The sequence below is a fragment of the Sceloporus occidentalis genome, unplaced genomic scaffold (assembly GCF_023333645.1).
Source record: "Sceloporus occidentalis isolate IW3139 unplaced genomic scaffold, rSceOcc1.0.p SCAF_4, whole genome shotgun sequence".
Classification (NCBI taxonomy): Eukaryota; Metazoa; Chordata; class Lepidosauria; order Squamata; family Phrynosomatidae; genus Sceloporus; species Sceloporus occidentalis.
Window position 1 is genome coordinate 192850056 of NW_028316984.1, and position 20408 is coordinate 192870463.

Sequence of the window (20408 nt, forward strand, 5' to 3'; positions counted from 1 at the left end):
TTTGACATTATTTGTAGACAGATCACGGAAATGTACTTCCCTTTCTGGCCACCCCCCTCTCCCCATTCCAAACAGCACATCTGAGCATTGAACATGGCTTTATTTTAACATTGCCTCTTGCATATTTCAGAGGCTTATTCCACAACCAAACCCTTTGGTCAAGGGACTTTGGTTTTTCTTCATTTTGACTTGTTTTGTCTCTATTCCTCCCCACTAAATAAAGAAGACATGAAATGGAGTTAATGGGTACAAGTTGTTAAACAAAAATGTCTTGTGAGACTCTGTAGGCAAGAGGTGCACCATGTTAAGAACTGCATTAAGCACACTTAGGCTGCTGCCACACTGCTTTCACTCTCATCACTCCATCCTATGGAATCCTGGGATTTGTAGTTTGTTGTGGTGCCAAGGCTGGGCTTTGAAATCTCAGGCATAAGAGAGGCAAAAGGCTTGGGCTGCATCTACACTGGAGAAATAATCTGGTTTGAGACCACTTTAACTGTCTTGGCTGAATGCTATGGAATTCTGGGAATGGTGGTTTGTTCCAGCACCACAGCAGAATGGCAGTTAACCCCTGGAAAGCTCTCTGACCAAGGTGACCAATGCCCTCACCCCAAAATGTAGGGCACCCAAGCAAAAAAATGTAAATAAAAGCTAAAAACACCCATGTAATTATAAATCCATGCTTCTTAGCCATGATCCAAATGGAGGACATTTTGAAATTTGACCGAAGAAGGCATATCCTGGAAAAGGAGGAGGATGCCTGGTCACCTTGTCTCTGGTCCAAAATACACTGCAGAAATAAAACAATGCTGGACTGAAATGCCCAGAGTTCCTCACCAAAGCTGCATCCACATTGAGGAAATAATCCAGTTTGAGAGTGACTTAACTGTCTTGGGTTAGTGCTGGGGAATACTGGGAATTGTAGTACAATGTGGCCCCAGAGCTATCTCTGACAGGGAGTCCCATAACCCTCCAAACGTAATTGAACTGCAGTGCCCAGAATTCCTCCCCTGGTGCATCCACACTGAGGAAATGGTCCAGTTTAAGACTGCTCAGTGCTGGGGAATCCTGGGAATTGTAGTCTATTGTGGCCTCAGAGCCATCACTGACAGAGAAGTCTCAATGTCTCCCAAACACTAGCATTCCCAGGATTCCCTAGCACTGAGTTAAAGCAGTCTCAAAGTGGGTTATTATTCCTGCAGTGTGTGAGAGAGATATAAAAGCTAGGGACTGGATTCATTTGGAGGATCTCTGTGTCCAAAACACACTGCTTGGACTGCCAGGGCTCAGTGCTATGGAATCCTGGGAATTGTAGTTTATTGTGGCACCAGAGCTCTCTGACAGAGAAGGCCAAATGCCTCACAGACCCCAGAATTCCAGAGCATTGAACTTTGGCAGTTAAAGGGGTCTCAAAGTGCAGGGGGGGGGGAAGAGAAAAGCCAGGGAGAGTGAATGAGAAGCTCATCTTGGCTGTGACTACTCTGAGAGGAGGAGGAGGAGGAGGAGGAGGGAGGGAGCCAAGGGAAGTGGCCAGGACCATCAGCCTCCTCTCTTCCACCGAAGACTGCTGGTAAGAGGCTCTGCCCCCAGGCAACGCCTCCTCTGTGGACCATTCAGCTTCCTTTTGTCAAAAGAGCTCTGGTGCCACAAGAAACTACAATTCCCAGAATCCCATAGCACTGAGCCATGGATGTTTAAGGGGGGTGTCAAACTATTTCTGCAGCCTTTTGCTACCCCAAAGCCTTCTATTATTTACCAGCAACTTGCAAGGCAAAATCTCTTCCTTCCAAGCCCTTGAAAACCAACCCAAGTGGAGGGGGGCTGATTGCTTCTTTCCCATTGGTCAGCTTCGGGAGAAATTTGCATATTACAAGTAAAGGTGTTTAGGGCCTCAAAAACGATCCTGTGATAAAGAATTACAACAATACTGAGTGGTATACATTTAAAAGATGAGGCATTTAGACTCCCAGTGAAACATGAACGATTTATGGCCTTTTTTTCTTTTCTCACTGTAACTTGGAAAGTAAGGCCTCTTGCAGGGTATATATACCAAGTGGGCTGGCAATAGCTCTGAGTGGCAGATGTCTTGAAGACCTGCTCTCTAGGCTAAGCCAGGCAGGGAGGCGGGGAGGGTGGCACACAGCCATGGGGAGGGCTGGAGCTGCCTCCAGGGCCTTGCTGGGGGGGGGGGAGGTCCCGGGGGAGGGGCTAAACCGGGGTGGGACTGTGTGGCCCTGCCCCAAACCGGGAAAGTCCCGCCCCCAGGCGGGATATGGCAACCCTACTTTGGCGCGACCTCCGGAGTCTTAGGACCCATGCATCATTTAAATAGCATATCTCCAAAGAGACCCGATGCAGCTTTATTTTGGAAGTCTGTAACAGGCCTATAAGTTGAAAAATTTATGCCCCCAAATTGATTCCAAAATCCTGAGTCGACATATAGATGGGGCAATACAGTAAGGAGGAGGGAGTGTTTTCTCCTCAAGTCTCTTCCCAGCCTGCCTACCCCTTCTGGAGAGGGCAGCCGGGCTGGGAAGGCACAGGAAGAGGGAGCATTCACTCTCCAAGCCTCTTCCCAGCCCAGTTGCCTCAGGAGGGGGCAGCTGGGCTGGGAAGAAACAGAAAGAGCAAATGCTCCCTTCCCAAGCATCTTTCAAGTCCAATTGCCTCCAGAGGGGGCAGCTGGGCTGGGAAGATGCAACGTTCGATCCTCAAGCCTCTTCCCAGCCTGGTTACCTGCCCTTCAATTTTACCCTAGACTTATCCACGGGTCATAGTAAAATCCAGATTTTTGTCCTCAAAACCTACTCTCGACTTATACACGAGATCGACCTATACACGATTATATATGGCACTGTTCTTGCGTTTTGAAAAACTTGCTTAAGCTAACAGTTTTATTTTGAAAGGAAAACTGGAGCTTCAAAACAAACTCTCATTCCAGACGGAGGTTCCATACTGATGCCAATCAAAATCTCTTCAACCCCCTCCCTGGCTTTTGCCTCTAAATGTGCAATTGATTGCAAGCAGCACATTCTGATATAAATAGCATGTGGAAGAAAAACACTGTTCACGGGGAAACCACCATGACACCCTGATTTGGATCAGAAACATGTGCTGAATAGGGATCCCACAGAGGTGCTTTTCATTCAAAATAAAATGACAAGTATAAGCATATTTTGACACACAAATGTGCATAATCCAACATTTTTATGTAGTGTGGTCCTCAGGCATAATGAGGGAGTGACTGCATACTGATAATAACTAAATGCTATCAAGAAATCTGTGTGGGATGTAAATGTGCAGACAGTTGCACATTTAGTGCTTGTCTAGATTCTCAGTTTTATTGCTGTTTTAATGAAATACTTTGTCTGTTTACTATGTTTTATATTGTGATTTTAGATTGTACACCATGGGCAGGTATTGTATAGTTTTGATGACGCTGTAAAGTGCCGTGCAAAACATATGGCACTATATAAATAAACATTAGTAATAATAATAACAATAATAATAATAACGGTAGTTTATAGGAGTCTGGAGCTAAAATCTCCCACACAAACAAGTTTAAATCCAGTTGATAAGGTTGTTGTCTGTTCCCTTTCTTTTAAGAACTGTATCACATCATATTTTGGGAATGCTCACAAACATAAACCAGTTAACATCTTCTTGTTGTTTGTTCTTTTATCTCAATTAAGTTTAGCTCAACACTGGTTCTTAAGTTGATATAAGATAAACAATTTCAGTAAATTTCTTTTAAATGCCAATTTTCTTGAGAACTTGAGTTAACATTGTTAATATAACAGATTGTTAGTTAACATTTTGATTTTGAATTATCCAAGCATACCAAGTGAAGAACACAAGTTTAGACTATAATTTTTTTGTGAGCCTTTTGGGCTATGTGGCCATGTTTTGGAAGCAGGGTATTCTCATGACAAAATGTTCATATAATCTAGTGTAAGCATAAACTAAACTTCAGCCTACTTTGTATCCATGTCTTCTTGGTTGGCCATATAACAATGAACAATCACATCCCAAATCCACAAAACAGAGATACCTTTATCAGGCAGAAATCCACAAAATACATTTCACAAGCTTTCAAAACTCCACTGGCATCTTCATCAGGCAAAGGTATTAAAGATCTTACAGGAGGGGAAAAAATATATAGGACAATGTCAGCCACCTGCCTACATTTTGTCACAATGTTGTTGGTGTTGTTCAGAGTTAAGATAATATGGAGGGATATCCATGCAGGGAGTCCATCCACATGGCCAGGAAGAGAAGATGTCAGCAGAGCTTTGAAAGCTTGCAACATGCATTTTGTCCATTTTGGTTGGACCAAAAAAGGTATCACTGTTTTGACGACTTGCAGGCAAATTTATCTTTGGGTTTTCTTGGCAAGTTTATCATCTGTAATAATCTTTAAGGGTGTAAAATTGCACTAGTGCTCTTGGGAAATAGTAAACAAAATACTTGAAGGAACAATCCAGCTAATTTGATATATAGGTTTTTAATTGGTTTTAGATTGAATGATTGTATGGATTGTTTTTAGAATTTTTGTATTGTTTTTAAATGGTATGGGTGGGTTTTTGTATTGTTGGGCTATTGGTCGTCACTTTGTATTGGTTTTGTTGGTGTTTTTGTAAACCACTGTGATCTGCAATGAATAGCGGTCTAGAAATAAAATTTCATTCATTCATTCATGTCATATTGAGGAGGGAGCTAGCTTGTTTTCTGCTGCTCCAGAGACTAGGACCCAGAGCAATGGATGCAAGCTACAGGAAAAAAGATTCCACCTCAACATTAGGAGGAACTTCCTGACAGTAAGGGCTCTTCGACAGTGGAACAAACTCCCTTGGAGTGTAGTGGAGTCTCCCTGCTTGGAGGTCTTTAAACAGAGGATGGATGGGATCTGTCAGTAATGCTTTGATTGCGATTTCCTGCATGGGAGGGGGTTGGACTGGATGGCCCTTGCAGTCTCTTCCAACTCTATGATTCTGGTAATAAAAAATACAGTGGATCCTTGTTATACGCTGGGGTTTGGTTCCAAGATCCCCCATGGATAACAAAACCCATGGATGCTCAAGTCCCATTAAATATAATGACATAGCAAAATGGTGTTCCTTATAAAAATGGAAAATCAAAGTTTGATATTGGAAATTTATACTTTTTTGGAACATTTTCAAACTGTGGATGCTTGAATCCGTATATTAAATAATCCGTGTATAAAAAGGGCTGACTGTAAATATAATAGTGTTGAGCAGAAATTTTACTGCCATGAAAATGAAAGGACAAAGAATATAAATAAAAAGTTGTAGTGATATTATTGGGAATAATTATTATTGCTTTGACTAAAAGACATGGGTCCTGCCTAGACTACTTTTATACCCCACTGGCGATACGAATTGCACTGATTGAGAACCATTGCCCTGCTATACAAACTGCATGATTCTCTTTGAAGTTGGCACAGTGTAAAGCTGTGTATGTGTGTTCCTTCAAGTCATCTGTTGACTTATAGGAAACCCATGAATTTCATTGGGTTTTCTGAGGCAAGGAATACTCAGAGGTGTATTTGCCAGTTCCTTCCTCTGAAATACAGCCTATAGCACATGGTGTTCATTGATGGTCTCCCGTCCAACTACTAACTGGGGATGACCCTGCTTAGCTGAGATCAGGCGAGATCTGAGGCCTTTAGGCTAATTATAATAGAGGTCTGGATATGGTGTATTTATGCTGGTAGAAAGCAATGGAAACCAGCTATGTGACAACTTAAGGAAACCTTGCAGGCACCACCTATGGCAAATCCATTTGGCTTAGGGGGTGGACCTGATTCTGGTATAGTCCAATTGCCATAAGATAGTCAAGGGGGGAGAAGCATTTCACAGGTAGCTGCTGCGTGCCTCCTTATAAAGCAGCCACCCTCAACATGTCTGTTAGAATAATCCCTGGCTACAGAAGTGTAAGTACCTGAGAGGATTCAGCCCAAGGTTGCTAATCAAAACTTAAACATTAAGATATATTTTCCCTTTGGCTCAGATAACAATATATAGAAAAATATCCAGGGGCTGAGAGTAGTGGCTTAAAATAGTTAAGCAAAATACAGTAAATGAGTTCAGTTTTTTAACCATATCTCATGACATCTGGAATTATTTATTTATCACTAACTAGAGACAATAGTTATGTACTTTTTTCATAAGCTCTTTTCATCAGCTTTGAAAATGTCTTCCCTGGTATTCTTAACCATTTCTTCCTCAGCCAGATGCTAAGACTGAAAATGAGCTCAAGCTGCATTTTTGAGGAACTGGCAGATACTTTTGGTGATAAAGAAAACAAAGCTGAGTCCTGGATGCCTGCCATCTGTCTTGTGACTAATTCCCCGTTGTAGTACATTGTGGCAAATTTTCTCCAGCTTTTGAAGGAAGCTGAGCCCTATCTTGTACAGAGTAGCATTCTGTAATATTGTAATCTCTTGCTTTTTCTTAAGAAGTAGCTTAATATAATTTGAGAACTTGTAAAGGTGGTATTATCTTTTTAATGCAAGTCTGCCTTGTTTTACAACCCTTTGTAAAGGCAACAATGAAAACTGCTCCTAAGTATAGTTTTTTGTGGGTTTTTCGGGCTATGTGTCCATGTTCTAGAAGAGTTTCTTCTTGATGTTTCACCAGCATCTGTGGCTGGCATCTTCAGAGAATGCTTTGCCTGGGAAAAGTGGGGTATATATATATACAGTGTGAGCCTGGGAATGCAGGAGTGATTTGCATGTGTATTGTTCTGTGCTGATGGCTGGCCTCAGGCTGGGAGGCTAATGCAAAAGAGGATTGGTGTCTGCTAATTGGTGATCATTATCTGCCGTGTGCTCCTAAACATCTTGGAACAACTCACCTCAAGATAGATTTTTCACCACTGTGTATTTCAGTACATAAATTAATACATACAGGTTATTTGATCTATTCATGGCAGAAACAAAGGGCAAAGAATTAATTTTAAAAGTTTTCTCCTTGCTGGCAAAGATTCTAAAAGGTTTTGGTTAAATTTTGTATTGTGGGACTGTTGAGCAAAACAAGTACAAAAAACGATAATCAGGAAAACATTTTTGTGTAAAAAACTTTCTTTTTTGTATAGAATACAGCCTCTTCTGTTGTAAAATGTTGGGTTTGCATGAACATTTCTTTCATAAAACATACCAAAATGTTAAAAAGAGATCTCCGTTGGCTATTTTTGCTACATGTCACATTATTTTTTCCTTTGAGGATGATAAAATTTGTACGAAGTCTGTATACCTAATGCATCCCTCTTTACATTCTACGACTTAGAAACGACTTAGGGAGCTGGGGATGTTTAGCCTGGAGAAAAGAAGGTTAAGAGGTGATATGATAGCCCTGTTTAAATATTTGAAGGGATGTCATATTGAGGAGGGAGCAAGCTTGTTTTCTGCTGCTCCAGAGACTAGGACCCGGAACAATGGATGCAAGCTCCAGGAAAAGAGATTCCACCTCAACATTAGGAAGAACTTCCTGACAGTAAGGGCTCTTCGACAGTGGAACAAACTCCTTCCTTGGAGTGTAGTGGAGTCTCCTTCCTTGGAGGTCTTCAAACAGAGGCTGGATGGCCATCTGTCGGGGATGCTTTGATTGGGATTTCCTGCAATGGCAGGGGGTTGGACTGGATGGCCCTTGTGGTCTCTTCCAACTCTATGATTCTATGATTCTATAATATTTCTTTGGTTAATATGGCCCACAATGTTTATTGTTTGAAAACTAAACACACACTTTGAATTGGGCCTGGAAAGAACTGGTAACCACTGCAGATGCCAGAGTACTGGCATGATATGATCATGTGGCCAGTTTCATTTAGCAAGCTAAATGCTAACTTGCTTTGTTTTGCACTAACAAATTTCTAGGTCTTTTTCAAAGGCAGCCCCCACATCTGTTAAACTGCAGAAAAACAAATGGGACTACATTTGGCCTTTAGCCATTTATTCATGGCCAGTTTCCCTTTTATACCAGGATATTGGTAATCTTGAGATGTTTCCTGCCAATTTAGCATCATAAATGGACAGTTGTGTGTTACAGGCAGTCTGTCAGTCTTTCCTCAAGGCTATGATTCCATGATGAAAGTTTTATCTTCGAAGACTCATTTGAACCTGTCTGTTGCTGTTTGTGCACCTCACCCTTAACTTTTTTTTTCATTTTAAAGTTTTCTGGCCTGATACATTCAAAAGTGACCTTTAAAAAGAGGGGGGAAAACAGGTCATGCTAGTACAGTCATATAAAATGGACTAGGCTTTTCCACCAGGGCTGCATCCACGCTGCAGAAATAATTCCGTTTGACACTACTTTAGCTTTGAGAGTTCCTGCATGGCAAGGGGCTGGACTGGATGGCCCTTGTGGTCTCTTCCAACTCACTGATTCTAACTGCCATGGCTCAGTGCTATGGAATTCTAGGAAATGTAGTTTTATGAGACATTTCACCTTATCTGGCAGATAGCTATGGTGCTACAATGGACTACAGTTCCCAGAATTCCCTAGCATTGAGCCAGGACAGTTAAAGTATCAAACCAAATTATTCCTGCAGTGTGGATGCAGCCCTTGGCTGTATCATTTCATTGGAGACTAGTGGGAGGAGACAGTCAAGGATATAGAAAGTATATGGTTGAGTGTTCATGTTGGTGGCGTAGAAAAAAAGAGGACTTGCCAAGCACATCATTATATGATTGTATTTGATTCTAACAGTGAGGCATTGCAGAGCAACAGCTGATATTGTCAAATTGAGGTGTTGTCCAATATGACAAATGGTCAGGAGATTATGGACAGACTAAACTTGAATCACTAAAGGAAGTTCTTATTCATCCAATTTATAGTTAGCTTATCACAACTGTTTCTGCAAGATGTGGTGATGGCTAGTAGATTAGAGAGGGGAATGGTCAGATTAATGGAGGATACGGCTATCGGTGACTACTAGACATGATAACTGTATACCTCTAGGTAGCTTGGGAAGCAGCAGCAGCAGAGGACTTTTGCCCTGATCTCTGGCTTACAGCTTTTCTAGAAATAGCTGGTTAACCATCCTGAGAAAAAGGATGGTAGACTAGAATTGTAAAGCTGGAGGGAGCCTTGGATCCTCTACTCCAATGCCATGATAAATTCAGGAAATCCAGAATTAGAGCATCCCTAACTGCTCTGATTCTGTTTGAAAGCCTCCAGCAAAGAGGACCTCACCCCCAACTTAGCTGCATGCTCCCCCTATAGATTGGCTTCCTCTGCACTGGGGATGCCCTCAGGGCTACAAGCCTTCAGACAGCCCTTTTTATTTGGGGGGGGGGGAGACTGCATGGAGGAGTGATCTTGGGGTAACATACTTCTTATGCCTCCTGTACAATAGACCATAGAGTATTTAGGGATCATATCATATGTTACCCACACAATGTCACCTACCTGTAGTAGTTAGGCTTTTCCATACACTCTTTCTGTTTCTCTGTGAATAATTATTTCATGAATGTATTGTTTTCCAAGAAGTAATATAATCTGATTTTAATGGATAGCCTTGTAATAAACAATGCAACTATAAGAGGAAAAATGGAAAAAAAGCTATGGTGATTAAAAAAAAATCTCTGACCTCGTTATATTTTGATTTTCTGTAGTGCTTTTTTATCTAAATAATCAAATGTTTGTTTAAAGAAACAGACCCTGAAACCAACAATATTTGCTGATATGGAGTAGAGAAAATAAAAGCTGTTACAATTCATTGCTGTAATAAAGCTCATGATTAAAACTCGCATGGATCTAGTTCCGAGACAAAAGTGTCTAATTATCAAGCCATAATTTGATAATAGAGAGTGGCAGGTTGTACAGTGGACTTTACACTCCTCCCTTCTTAGACTTGTGAATTCCTCTCTGTAATGACCCTGCAAGGTCTCTGGGACCAGGTTATAGGAAGGAAAGGTTAACTCAGGGGAGATGAGTAAAGCTCATGGTCTGGCTTAGCCAGTGGGACGCATGGAAGGGATTGGCTCTGACGTTCACAAGGTTCTGTTAGTTAGCCAATGGAAGGTGAGAAGGTGGAGATACCTGATTGGCCCAGAGTCCCACTTGGGCTTTGCTACCCAGTGGAGGGGGGAAAGGGAAAAGAGGCAAGGCTTCTGTGGGGTTAGAAGGAGAGAGATTAGTAGGATAGGCAGGGGCTAAATGCTCAGGTCTGAGTGAGGGAATGTATCCCGAGTATTATTATTATTTGTTTATATAGCACCATCCATGTACAGCTGCAGAATAAAAATGTATACAGTATACTATTCAATAATAATAATAATAATAATAATAATAATAATTTGCAGGGAGGCGATTCCAGAGATAAGGGGCAGCAAGAGAAAAAAAGACAAAGCTGAACAAAAGAGGAGGAAACCTGTGGCTCTGTGAGGAGCCCAGTATTCCCAGAGCACAGATTTCTAACAGGCTGGGAGGAAGAGATAAGAGCTGCAAGATAAGGAGGAGCTAGATTATGTTGGGGCTTGAACATCAGGACAAGCAGCTTATTCTGAATCCTATAGGGAGTAGGTAGCCAAGGAAGGGCTGTCAAGCATGTGGTATCATGATCAATGTTAGAACAAGCAGCTTATACTGAATCCTACAGGGAATAGGTAGCCAAAATAGAGATGTCAAGAGAAGGGTAACATGATCAAAGCGACAGGCCAGAAAGATAATCTTAGCAGCAAAATGAAGGATGGAAGCCAAAGGACTAAGATGAGATCATGGAAGACCAGCCAATAGACGATTGCAGTCATTGAGACAGTAAATGACTAAAGATTTTGTTGTTGTTGTTGTTGTTGTTGTTACCAAAGAGTTCACTTTTAAATGACTGATTTATTTATCAAGGGAAAGTGAAGGGGAAGCGCTAACCACATGTCTCCGTGACCAGGACTACCAGAAACCCTATAATTGTTATTCAGTGTTCCCAATAGTCATAAGAGAGGGAGGGAGGGTATTGAGCCCTTACACCCGCAGGAACCTGAGGAAGATAAAATCTCCAAAGGAGGGCTTGGTGGCAGCACTACTGTACTGTACTGGGAATAGGAGGCAAGTCTGGGTAGATTTCAGCTTCTGCATCCCAGGCCCCTTTTCGCCACACTCCCCTTCCTTTGTTAGCATTTAGTATTGTGCTAAATTATACATAGGCAACTGTTACCACTAAACAGTGAGTGCTTATACAAAAATGGCTTCTAGTGTGACCAATTAAAAACTATTGTGCAGTTATTCCATTTTGCCCTTTTTAATGCTTATTGTTACAGTGATAAGAAATGAAGTGGAATAAGCATTTGGAGAGTTACAAATCAAACAAAAAGGAACACAGCTAACAATTACTGTACAACATAATAGCAGCACCATTTTCAGTTGGCATTTTTCAGTTTGTTCCATAATGCTCTGTGACATTACCTGCAAATTTCTTTGTGGAGATTTGAGTGCTATGTTCAAGAAATGATCCGTGCTGAAAGTCTTGAATAGAGCAGCTGACATTTAGCATAAATTAAACATTAATATTTACCTTGATTTTTGTGAAATTACCAAAACATTAAAGGGCATGCAAGGAGTGTGTGTGTGTGTGTGTGTGTGTGTGTGTGTGTGTGTGTGTATAATACCCAAATAAACTGTTAGTGACAGGATACAGACCACCCAAAAAGGGCGGTCTGTTTGTGCATCCTTTTCCACCGGCGGGAAGCCAGCAAAAAAAAGAACCCACAAAAAACAGTTTCTTTTTCTGGTGCACTTGTGACGCCCGAGTGCGCCAGTGGCGCACTCGAGACATCACAAGTGCATTGTAGCGTGCAGACACTAAGCATCCATTGCATCAAAATGGTGGTGCTCGTGTGTACAGGGCGCCGCCATTTTGACATACGGAATATGTACTAGGGTTGCAGGGCGTCTGTAAGTGACACCCCGAGGCAACCCTAGCACGTATTCCTTACGTGCTAAAAGGCCCATCTGTACTGGGCCAGTGATAATGTCATGATTTTATGAATTGCATCAAAGCAAAAACTGTTTGTGGAACCCATTAGATTTCATGGAAGGAGAGTGAAAGTTGTTTTCTGTACAGTATTAGAGTTCATAGTAAAATGGGATTCTTGTTATGTGCTAGTAACCTGTCAATTTATTTGCAAGGCTGTGGACTAAGTGGATTAATTCTATTTCTGTGTCTAAAAAGCATTCTTTGCTTACACTTGCCAGTTTTTAATCCTTGGATTTAATAACCTCTTTCCTCTGCAGAGAGGATAAATAGAGAGGAGCCCTATATGGCACAGGTCCAGGCTATTTGGCAGACTGTATCTCCCTGTATGAGGCTCTTTTTAAAAAAATATTAATTTTTATTAAATTCCAACACACATTCTACATAGAACAGAGGCTCTGTATGAGGCTCTGAGAGCATCAAGAGAGGCCCTTCTCTCAGTTCCACCGCCATTGCAAGCACAGTTGATGGGGACTCAAGAAAGGGCCTTTTTGGTGGACTCTGAAACTTCCTTCCCAGAGAGACCAGAATGGCCCCTGTTGTCCTTCCATCAGAAAGCTCAGTAGCATCATTAGGGGGGTGCGGGGGGTTCAGGCTGCACCGCGTGACACCCTAAAACAGAGATGACACCTGGTGGGGCCTCTTGCTGCTGTGGGGTGAGGAAGGCAGATGGTGTCCTTCCCAACTTGTCACAGCAGGGGAGGCCTCTTCATGAGGAGACCTCTGCCATCTGGTTAAAGGAGAGGGCTGCAGCTGACCCACAACCCCCCCCCCCCACACACACACACACCCTGGGTGAGACCCACATTGGGGATGCCACTGAGCATGCTAAGACATTTTTATTCAGACAGGCTTTTAAAACAGGAAGTCTTTAAATAATGAGCTGGAGATGTTGTACTGTTTTATAGAGTACTGTTTTAAAGGGCATTTATCTTTTTAAACTATTTTATTCTTTTAATGAGTACTCTGTTTTAATATTGTAATAAAGTCCTCCCTCCGTTCCCGGGGTCTTCAGACTCACTTCCCTTGCTTAGGCGCAAGGGACGAATGGAAGGGGAATGAATGGGTCACGCACCCTCCTGTGCCCACGTCTATATTCAAGCCAATGGGGCTTGAATATAAGCAAAACTCTTATTTTCATGAGGGAGTATGGAATGGATCCCCTGCAAAAAAGGAGGGGCGGCTATAATTTAATTCTTTTTAAAATCTCTCTTTTGTATGATTTTAATTGCACTGTTCTTTTAATTATTGTTATTATTATTATTATTATTTGTATTTTCCCGCCACTTCCTGCGGATCGAGGTGGGATTACATCAACAAATCAACACAGTACAGATATAAAATACAGTCAATAAAACACTGACATTATTATTAATTCAATAAAATAGCTAAAACATCTAGAACATATAAAACATTTAGAAAACATACATCATAACCAGAAGTGAAGCATTTTATCTTAAAGATCTCCTATAAGAGGTCGGATGGATAAGCCCTCCAGAAGAGATCCTTCTTAAGTGCCTTCTTAAAGGCTTCTAAGGTGGTGATAAGACGGATCACTTCTGGTAGGCTATTCCATAGTTTGGGGGCTGTGGCTGTAAACAATGTATGGGAAGTTGACATTAACCTGGGCTTATGGTATTCTAATAAATTCTTCCCAGATGTTCTGAGAGTGCACGGCAGATTGTGTAGGGAGACGCGTTCCCAAGCCATGAAGGGCTTTAAAGGTAATAACCAACACTTTGCACTGCACCTGGAAGCTAATCGGCAGCCAGTGAAGAGTTTTTAACACAGATGTTATATGGGCCGACCTTGGTGTTCTGGTGACCAATCTGGCTGCTACATTTTGAATCAATTGAAGCTTCTGAACTTGGTACAGAGATCGCCCCATGTAGAGTGAATTACAGAAATCTAGACGAGAGATTACCAGTGCAAGTACTACTGCTTCAAGGTCCTTTTTGTCCAGGTAGGACAAATCCAGGTAGGACAAATTCAGTTGGCGAATCAACCGAAGTTGGTACCAAGCACTCCTGGCCATCGCATCTATTTGAGATGACATCTGTAGAGATGAATCCAGGAGTACTCCCAAACTGTGAACTTCATACTTTAGGGGAAGTTTGACCACATCCAGGACTAGTTGACAAATCTGCTTCTTGGGGTACCTATCGCAAGTACCTCCGTTTTCTCTGGATTCAGCTTGAGTTTGTTTTCTCTCATCCAGCCTATTACTGACCCAAGGCAGGCATCCAGAGGATGCCATCCTTAGTCACTACAGCAGCCAGAGACATAGAGAAATAAATTTGGGTGTCATCGGCGTACTGATAACACCGCGCCCCATGTCTCTGGATGATCTCTCCTAGCGGCTTCATGTAAATGTTGAACAGCATGGGGACAGAATGGCGCCTTGAGGGACGCCTGATTTGAGCTCCCTCTTGGATGAATAACTGTCCCCCAGCATCACCATTTCAAATCTGCCCGAGAGGTAGGATCTGAACCACAGCAGCGCAGTGCCCCCACTACCTAACTTGCTCAGGCATTCCAGAAGGATATCATGGTCTATGGTATCAAAGGCCACTGAGACATCCAAGAGCACCAACAAGGTCACACTTCTCCTGTCGATGCCCAGATGGAGATCATCGACTAAGGCAACCATGGCCGTCTCAACTCCATATCCCGCCCTGAAGTCAGTTTGAAATGGGTCCAGATAATCGGGTTCATCCAAGACAACCTGGAGCTGGAAGGCAACTGCCCTCTCGATCACTTTGCCCAGAAATGGTAATAAGGAGACCAGTCTATAATTGGCTCTCACCAGGGGGTCCAGGGAGGGTTTTTTAAAAATCACTCTATCGCTTTTTTTAGTTTTGATGGGAATATTCCCTCCCTAAGGGATGCATTGATTATGAGCTGTAATAATGTTTTCATTGCATCCCCTCCCTGGACGGTCAACCATGATGAGCAAGGATCGAGAGGGCATGTTGTCCTCCTTACACTTTCAAGAATCTTGTCCACTTCATCGGTATTTACAAACTCAAAATAATGCAGTCTAACATAGGTGCTTTACAGAGCACCCAAAAACAGCGCTCTGCCGGTGCCCGTGTTTGCTGCACGGGGGAGACACAGCGGACAAACTGTATGGCTCCCCTGCACAGCAGAAAGAACCCGCAAAAAGCAGGTTCTTCCAGCACAGTTGTGACGCCGCTAGGTGCCAATGGCGCACTTGTGCCGTCATAACCATGCCACGACATGCGGATGCTAAGCATCCATCATGTCAAAATGGCGGTGCCGCCATTTTGACGTCCCCAGTACGTACTAGCGGTGAGGCCTGATTGGACGTTGCGTCCTCGGCCAACCCCTAGTACGTACTGGGGGCAGAGCAAAGGCCCGTCTGTAATGGGCCTCAGTCCACAGAGTCACTGGACACCTCTTTCTGATTCTGTTTTAATGCCGGCATCCAGATTGACCCTTATCTGAGAGATTTTATCTGCGAAATTGTAAGCTGCTCTGAGTCTCAATTCTGGAAGAAAAGCAGATAATAATAATAATAATAATAATAATAATAATACAAACCAACATCTTCCTTTTATTTATTATAATTGGTTGTAAATAATATTTTCTGCTTGAAAGGTCATTAAAATCTTCAAAAATATTTTTCTATTAAATTGCTTAAGGAAATAGTTTCATCAACATAACAAAAAAAATCCCATTTACTATTATTCTCTCTCTCTCTGCCAAGACTACTAAAAACAATCACTTGTTTTGATTACATAGAGAAAGCAGGAGCTCTGATTTACCATAAGCCTATTCTATTTTTATTGATTTTTATTTTTATTTTCTGGCCACTTGTATGCTGCCAGCACATGGGTTTTATTATATTATCACAGCAGGCACGTAAAGCTGATAGACAAGTCACTAAGGTCACCAATGAGCCTCATGGCTGTGGGGATTTGAACTTTTGGTTTTCCACATCTAAATCAAACATTGCTTCAGAATCTGGCCAACTGCAGATGTAATACTGCTACTAGGGAGAGGCCCTTTCAGTTGTGTTGAACATGTAATTGGTGTCTCCATAAACATATTTGGCTAGTGCCCTCTGTTATCTTGGTGCAAGAGAAGCCTGTTTTAATGACTTTTAATGCTAATTCACTCTTTAATTCCCATCTGGTTCTTCTGAGTGTTTTCTTTACTTAACCAGAGCTATGCATTTTTTTATTCAACAGTTCTTTTCATCCTCCACTAATTTACTCTGTATGTTTTTACATTTGTAATTTCTATTTTATTTTAAATGTTTTGACTATATCTAGACTATTTTTGGCATTTTAATGCTGTTATGGTAATCTATCTCAAAGCATATATTTTGAATGGTAGAGTTTACATGTTTAAAATAAACCTTCCATCGGAAGTGACCTGTCAATAAAATGTCAATTTCTAGCAGGTTCAATGTATTCTCTCTCTCTCTCTCTCTCTCTTTCCACTCCCTAGTATCCTTTGATGTATGGACTGATCCTTGCCATCTGCTGGTGTTCACTGGTTTGTTGTAGTCGAATATATATGGGAATGCATTCTATTCTGGTAAGAAAAATATTGCAAGTAATATATTCTAAAAGCTGTTTATTCATACAAAAAGTATTCTTTTACTGTTGTATTTGGAACTTACATGGTTTCTGGGACCTCTGTGGGAAATGTGATCTTATCTGTTATTCTAACAAATGAGTTTTGATAATGAACTTGTTTTATTGTAATTGCCTTGCTTTCTCAAAAGAAAGGGGTTCTCTCAGTGGGCCAGTTCAACCTAATTCTAGAGCATAATTTAGTGTTGTGTGTGAATGGATCTGGTCAAGCAACTCTTAATGTGCTCCAGAGACAGTGGTGTCAAATTATCTGCTCCTAGTTTTAAACTAATCAGGAATTCCCTGGCACTTTATGGAACCATGGGGGCACTATGTACATGGTGTGCTACGTAACGTGGGGCTAAAATGGCCAAGGAAGACCCCCTTATTTCCTGGAGGCATTTGGGGCAAAGGTTGGGGCATTTTTTGCAGAGGCAGGTACCACAGGGAGTGTGGGCCTCCAAGGTATCTTGGGTGACTAATGAAGCCCTGTCCTTCTGCAGTTGCCTACCTCAGCTGTAAAATGTGCATAAAGCTACTGTACAGTTTTTCTGTACTTTATGAGTACTGTACCATATGCTTCCACCCTTTGGTCTAGCAGGAGCATAATCTTAGTGGGATTATATGCTACTTCCTGCAGATATGCATACTTTCTGGAGGAAAGGGTTTGTCATGATACTTCTCCCTTCCCCACCTGTTATTTGGAGCTTTTGCTAGTTTTCCTTCCTTAAACAAATATGCCCCTGCTGTCCTGTGCCGACAGCTATTCATACAAGAACTACATGGATAACTTGCACAACCACATGAATAAAACAAAACAAACACAAAATTAAAGTAGGTTTCCATTTATGCAGCCATGAGGAAAAAAAAAATCTTAAAAGGGCTTTCTTAATAGCCTGATAAGCAAGTTATGGGAGTTTGCATTATAAATGGATAACCTTCCTGCTTTGAATATTCTCAGGGTTTGAACATACAGTTCAGTTTTAGAGGTATGACAGAACTGCTGTGTTGTTGTGTATTATATAAGTCTCCTTTAATTAGATAGTTACAGTTGCTACTAACAAACTGACCAGTTTTCTGTATTTTTATAGCATTAGACAAGGTACATTGCCTTATTATTCTTAAAGCTGTATTAATCTACTTTTTCTCCATTTTGCAACAGGACGTTATTGCTGGATTTTTTTACGCTATTCTCATATTGGCTGTCTTCCTTCCAGCTGTGGACCTAGTTGACAGCTTCAACTTAACCTGCAAGTATGCACCACTAATCATCATCAGTCTTCACCTTGCCTTGGGGATTTTCTCCTTCACTTTAGACACCTGGAGCACATCCCGGGGGGACACTGCTCAAATCCTGGGTTGCGGTGCTGGAGTTGCATGTGGCTCTCATGTTAACTACATGCTGGGTCTGATGCCAGACCCTTCACCAGAGATGCTTCCACTTGTGACTCCCTCTCTCACTGTAATTATCGTTGGAAAAGCCATGTTGCGATTATTGATTGGAGTTGTGCTTCTGTTGCTAACAAAAACTGGCATGAAGAAGATCACCATCCCACTGGCCTGTAAAATCTTCCGTATACCTAGCGGCGATGTTCGACAAGCCCGGCAGCGTATGGAGGTTGAGCTGCCTTACCGCTACTTTACCTATGGAATGGTTGGATTCTCACTGACTTTCTTAATTCCTTCCCTGTTTCTCATAATGGGACTCTCTTGATGCAAGTGTTTTCTTGGTGCAGGACGAGAGCTAGACTGCGTATAGTTCTGAGAGAAGCTGAATGGTTTGAGAAATATAGAAGTGTTCTACTGTACTGTCTCTGCTAAAGTAATGCCTAACAGAGAAAGCTCAAATCTTTGCTATCAAGAGGAAGACCTAGTCACTTCAGGTCCCTGAGAAATGCCATGTCTAGTCTTGTAACAAAATGTACTTTGTGTGTGAGCGTATAATTATGCCTCAGACTATAATTGTACCTCTTTTTCTCTCTGTCTCTTAATTTGGATATGTTAAAAATGGTATGTTTATAGCTGATCCAAAAGTTCTCTTTGTGGTCAGAGTAAGCCATTTCATATTAAGTTATTTGTTTCTCTGAACCACAAACTGCTACAAAGGAAAAACTCATTTTCTTTGCTTCTCTGCACTCCCAAATGTTCTATGTAGGAAGGAAGCTGTTCTATTGGACCAAATTTCTAATGAGATCTGGCTTAGAAAAACTGGCATTTTAGATCCTTTGCCATACACTAGAACAACTTTAATTTGTAAATATAAACCAGTTACATCCAGGTACTGTATTTTATTTTATTTTTGCTTGATAATTGTGCCTTTTTGTTGCTAAATTAAAAGCACCATATACTGTGATGTGTATATACATACATACATATATATTATATATAAAAGCCCACAACTATTTTAAATTTTTACTCAATTAGGCTGACACTTTAAAATGTAACTAGCTGCATAACTAATAAAAATATAGACTTTATCTTCTGTATTAAAAATATTAAAAGGAATGAGACAAAACCTATATTGGAGTTCGCTAACTGTGAACAACATTCTTAATTCCATTTTTTAGGTATTTTTAAGTGCAGTGTTCGTTGTTGAAAGAGCATATATTTTTCTGCAGATTTACCTTAATTTATAAAATAGGTATGCTATGTCCAAAAGAGAGGGCTAAAATGACAAATCCAGACCATGTACATGCTTAATCCAAGTTCATTTTCCCCATCTTTACTTCAAAATTATTAATAATTCTGTATAGTTTGTAACTATTCAGGGGTTATATAAGTAAGCAACGGTTGGTCTGTGAGCTCACTCTCACTTTAGAAATTTTGTCTGTACAACCAGTTGTGCAAACAAAGCCTACACTGACTAAACTTTTAAAAAATGACAGTATTGGTTAATGTATTATAGTGTGCCTGGGAAATCTTAAGGCAGGGATGTGAATCATGTGAACCTTCAGATGTTGTTTGATTATAGTTCACAGCATTCCTCACCATTAGCTATGCTCTTTAAGGTTGTTAGGCCTTCCAGTTGACCAACAACTGCAGGGCCACACAATTTTCACTCCTTCCTTAAAGTCTAAATCCTGTTGTTTTTCCGATCTGAAGTAAACCTATCAAATCAGTGACACATAAATGTTCATTCAATAAGATTCTGTTGAGTCACAGGATGCACTGCTCTAATTGGAAATAACCATTTTGTTTAGACTCCACACTTTTACAATAATGCACTTTTTATCTTGGTAGTATCATTTTACAGAACATGTTAGAATAGAGAATTTTGTCCTCTGACTTCAACATGTTTTTAGGTATGTGATTTTTAAAGCTGGCTTAATACAAACTGTATGATAAACATCCATTAAATTCAATAGGTAACGTTTGCTTTTGAGTATGCTCAGATATGGTTTGCTGCTGAAGTTTTTGAGGAGTTTCTGGTGTGATATTCTAATTGAAATAATGCCAGCATTACATGTTAGCTGCATTAGTCCATTGGAAACCAAAAATCCCCAGATCACAGTGCTTTACTGTTATTAGGACAAACCAGATGTCATAAAGTTGTGAGCAGACTTTCAAGTACTGTAGAGTTCTTCATCAAACTGGAGGTTAAACAAAGGCCTGTTACAGACTGCCAAAATAAAGCTGCTTCGGGTCTCTTTGGAGGTATGCTGTTTAAATGATGCATGGGTCCTATGAGTCCAGAGGTCGTGCCAAAGCCACACTCCATTCCTAAGCACTGGAGTGCAGCTTTGGTGCAGCTTCCGGATTCTTAGGATGCATGCATCATTTAAACAGCATACCTCCAAAGAGACCCGAAGCAGCTGT

At 41.2% G+C, this 20408-nt stretch overlaps 1 protein-coding gene across 1 annotated transcript in view; it reads left to right on the forward strand.

Moving 5' to 3' along the window:
* The window catches only part of SGPP1 (sphingosine-1-phosphate phosphatase 1), a 32527-nt gene that overhangs the window by 9722 nt on the left and 2397 nt on the right, over nt 1-20408 (forward strand). The window contains exons 3-4 of the mRNA XM_089522736.1: nt 16465-16554; nt 17755-20199. Of these exons, the coding sequence (XP_089378862.1) occupies nt 16465-16554; nt 17755-18306 (642 nt within the window). The 3' untranslated portion in view covers nt 18307-20199. The remainder of the gene's footprint in view (nt 1-16464; nt 16555-17754; nt 20200-20408) is intronic.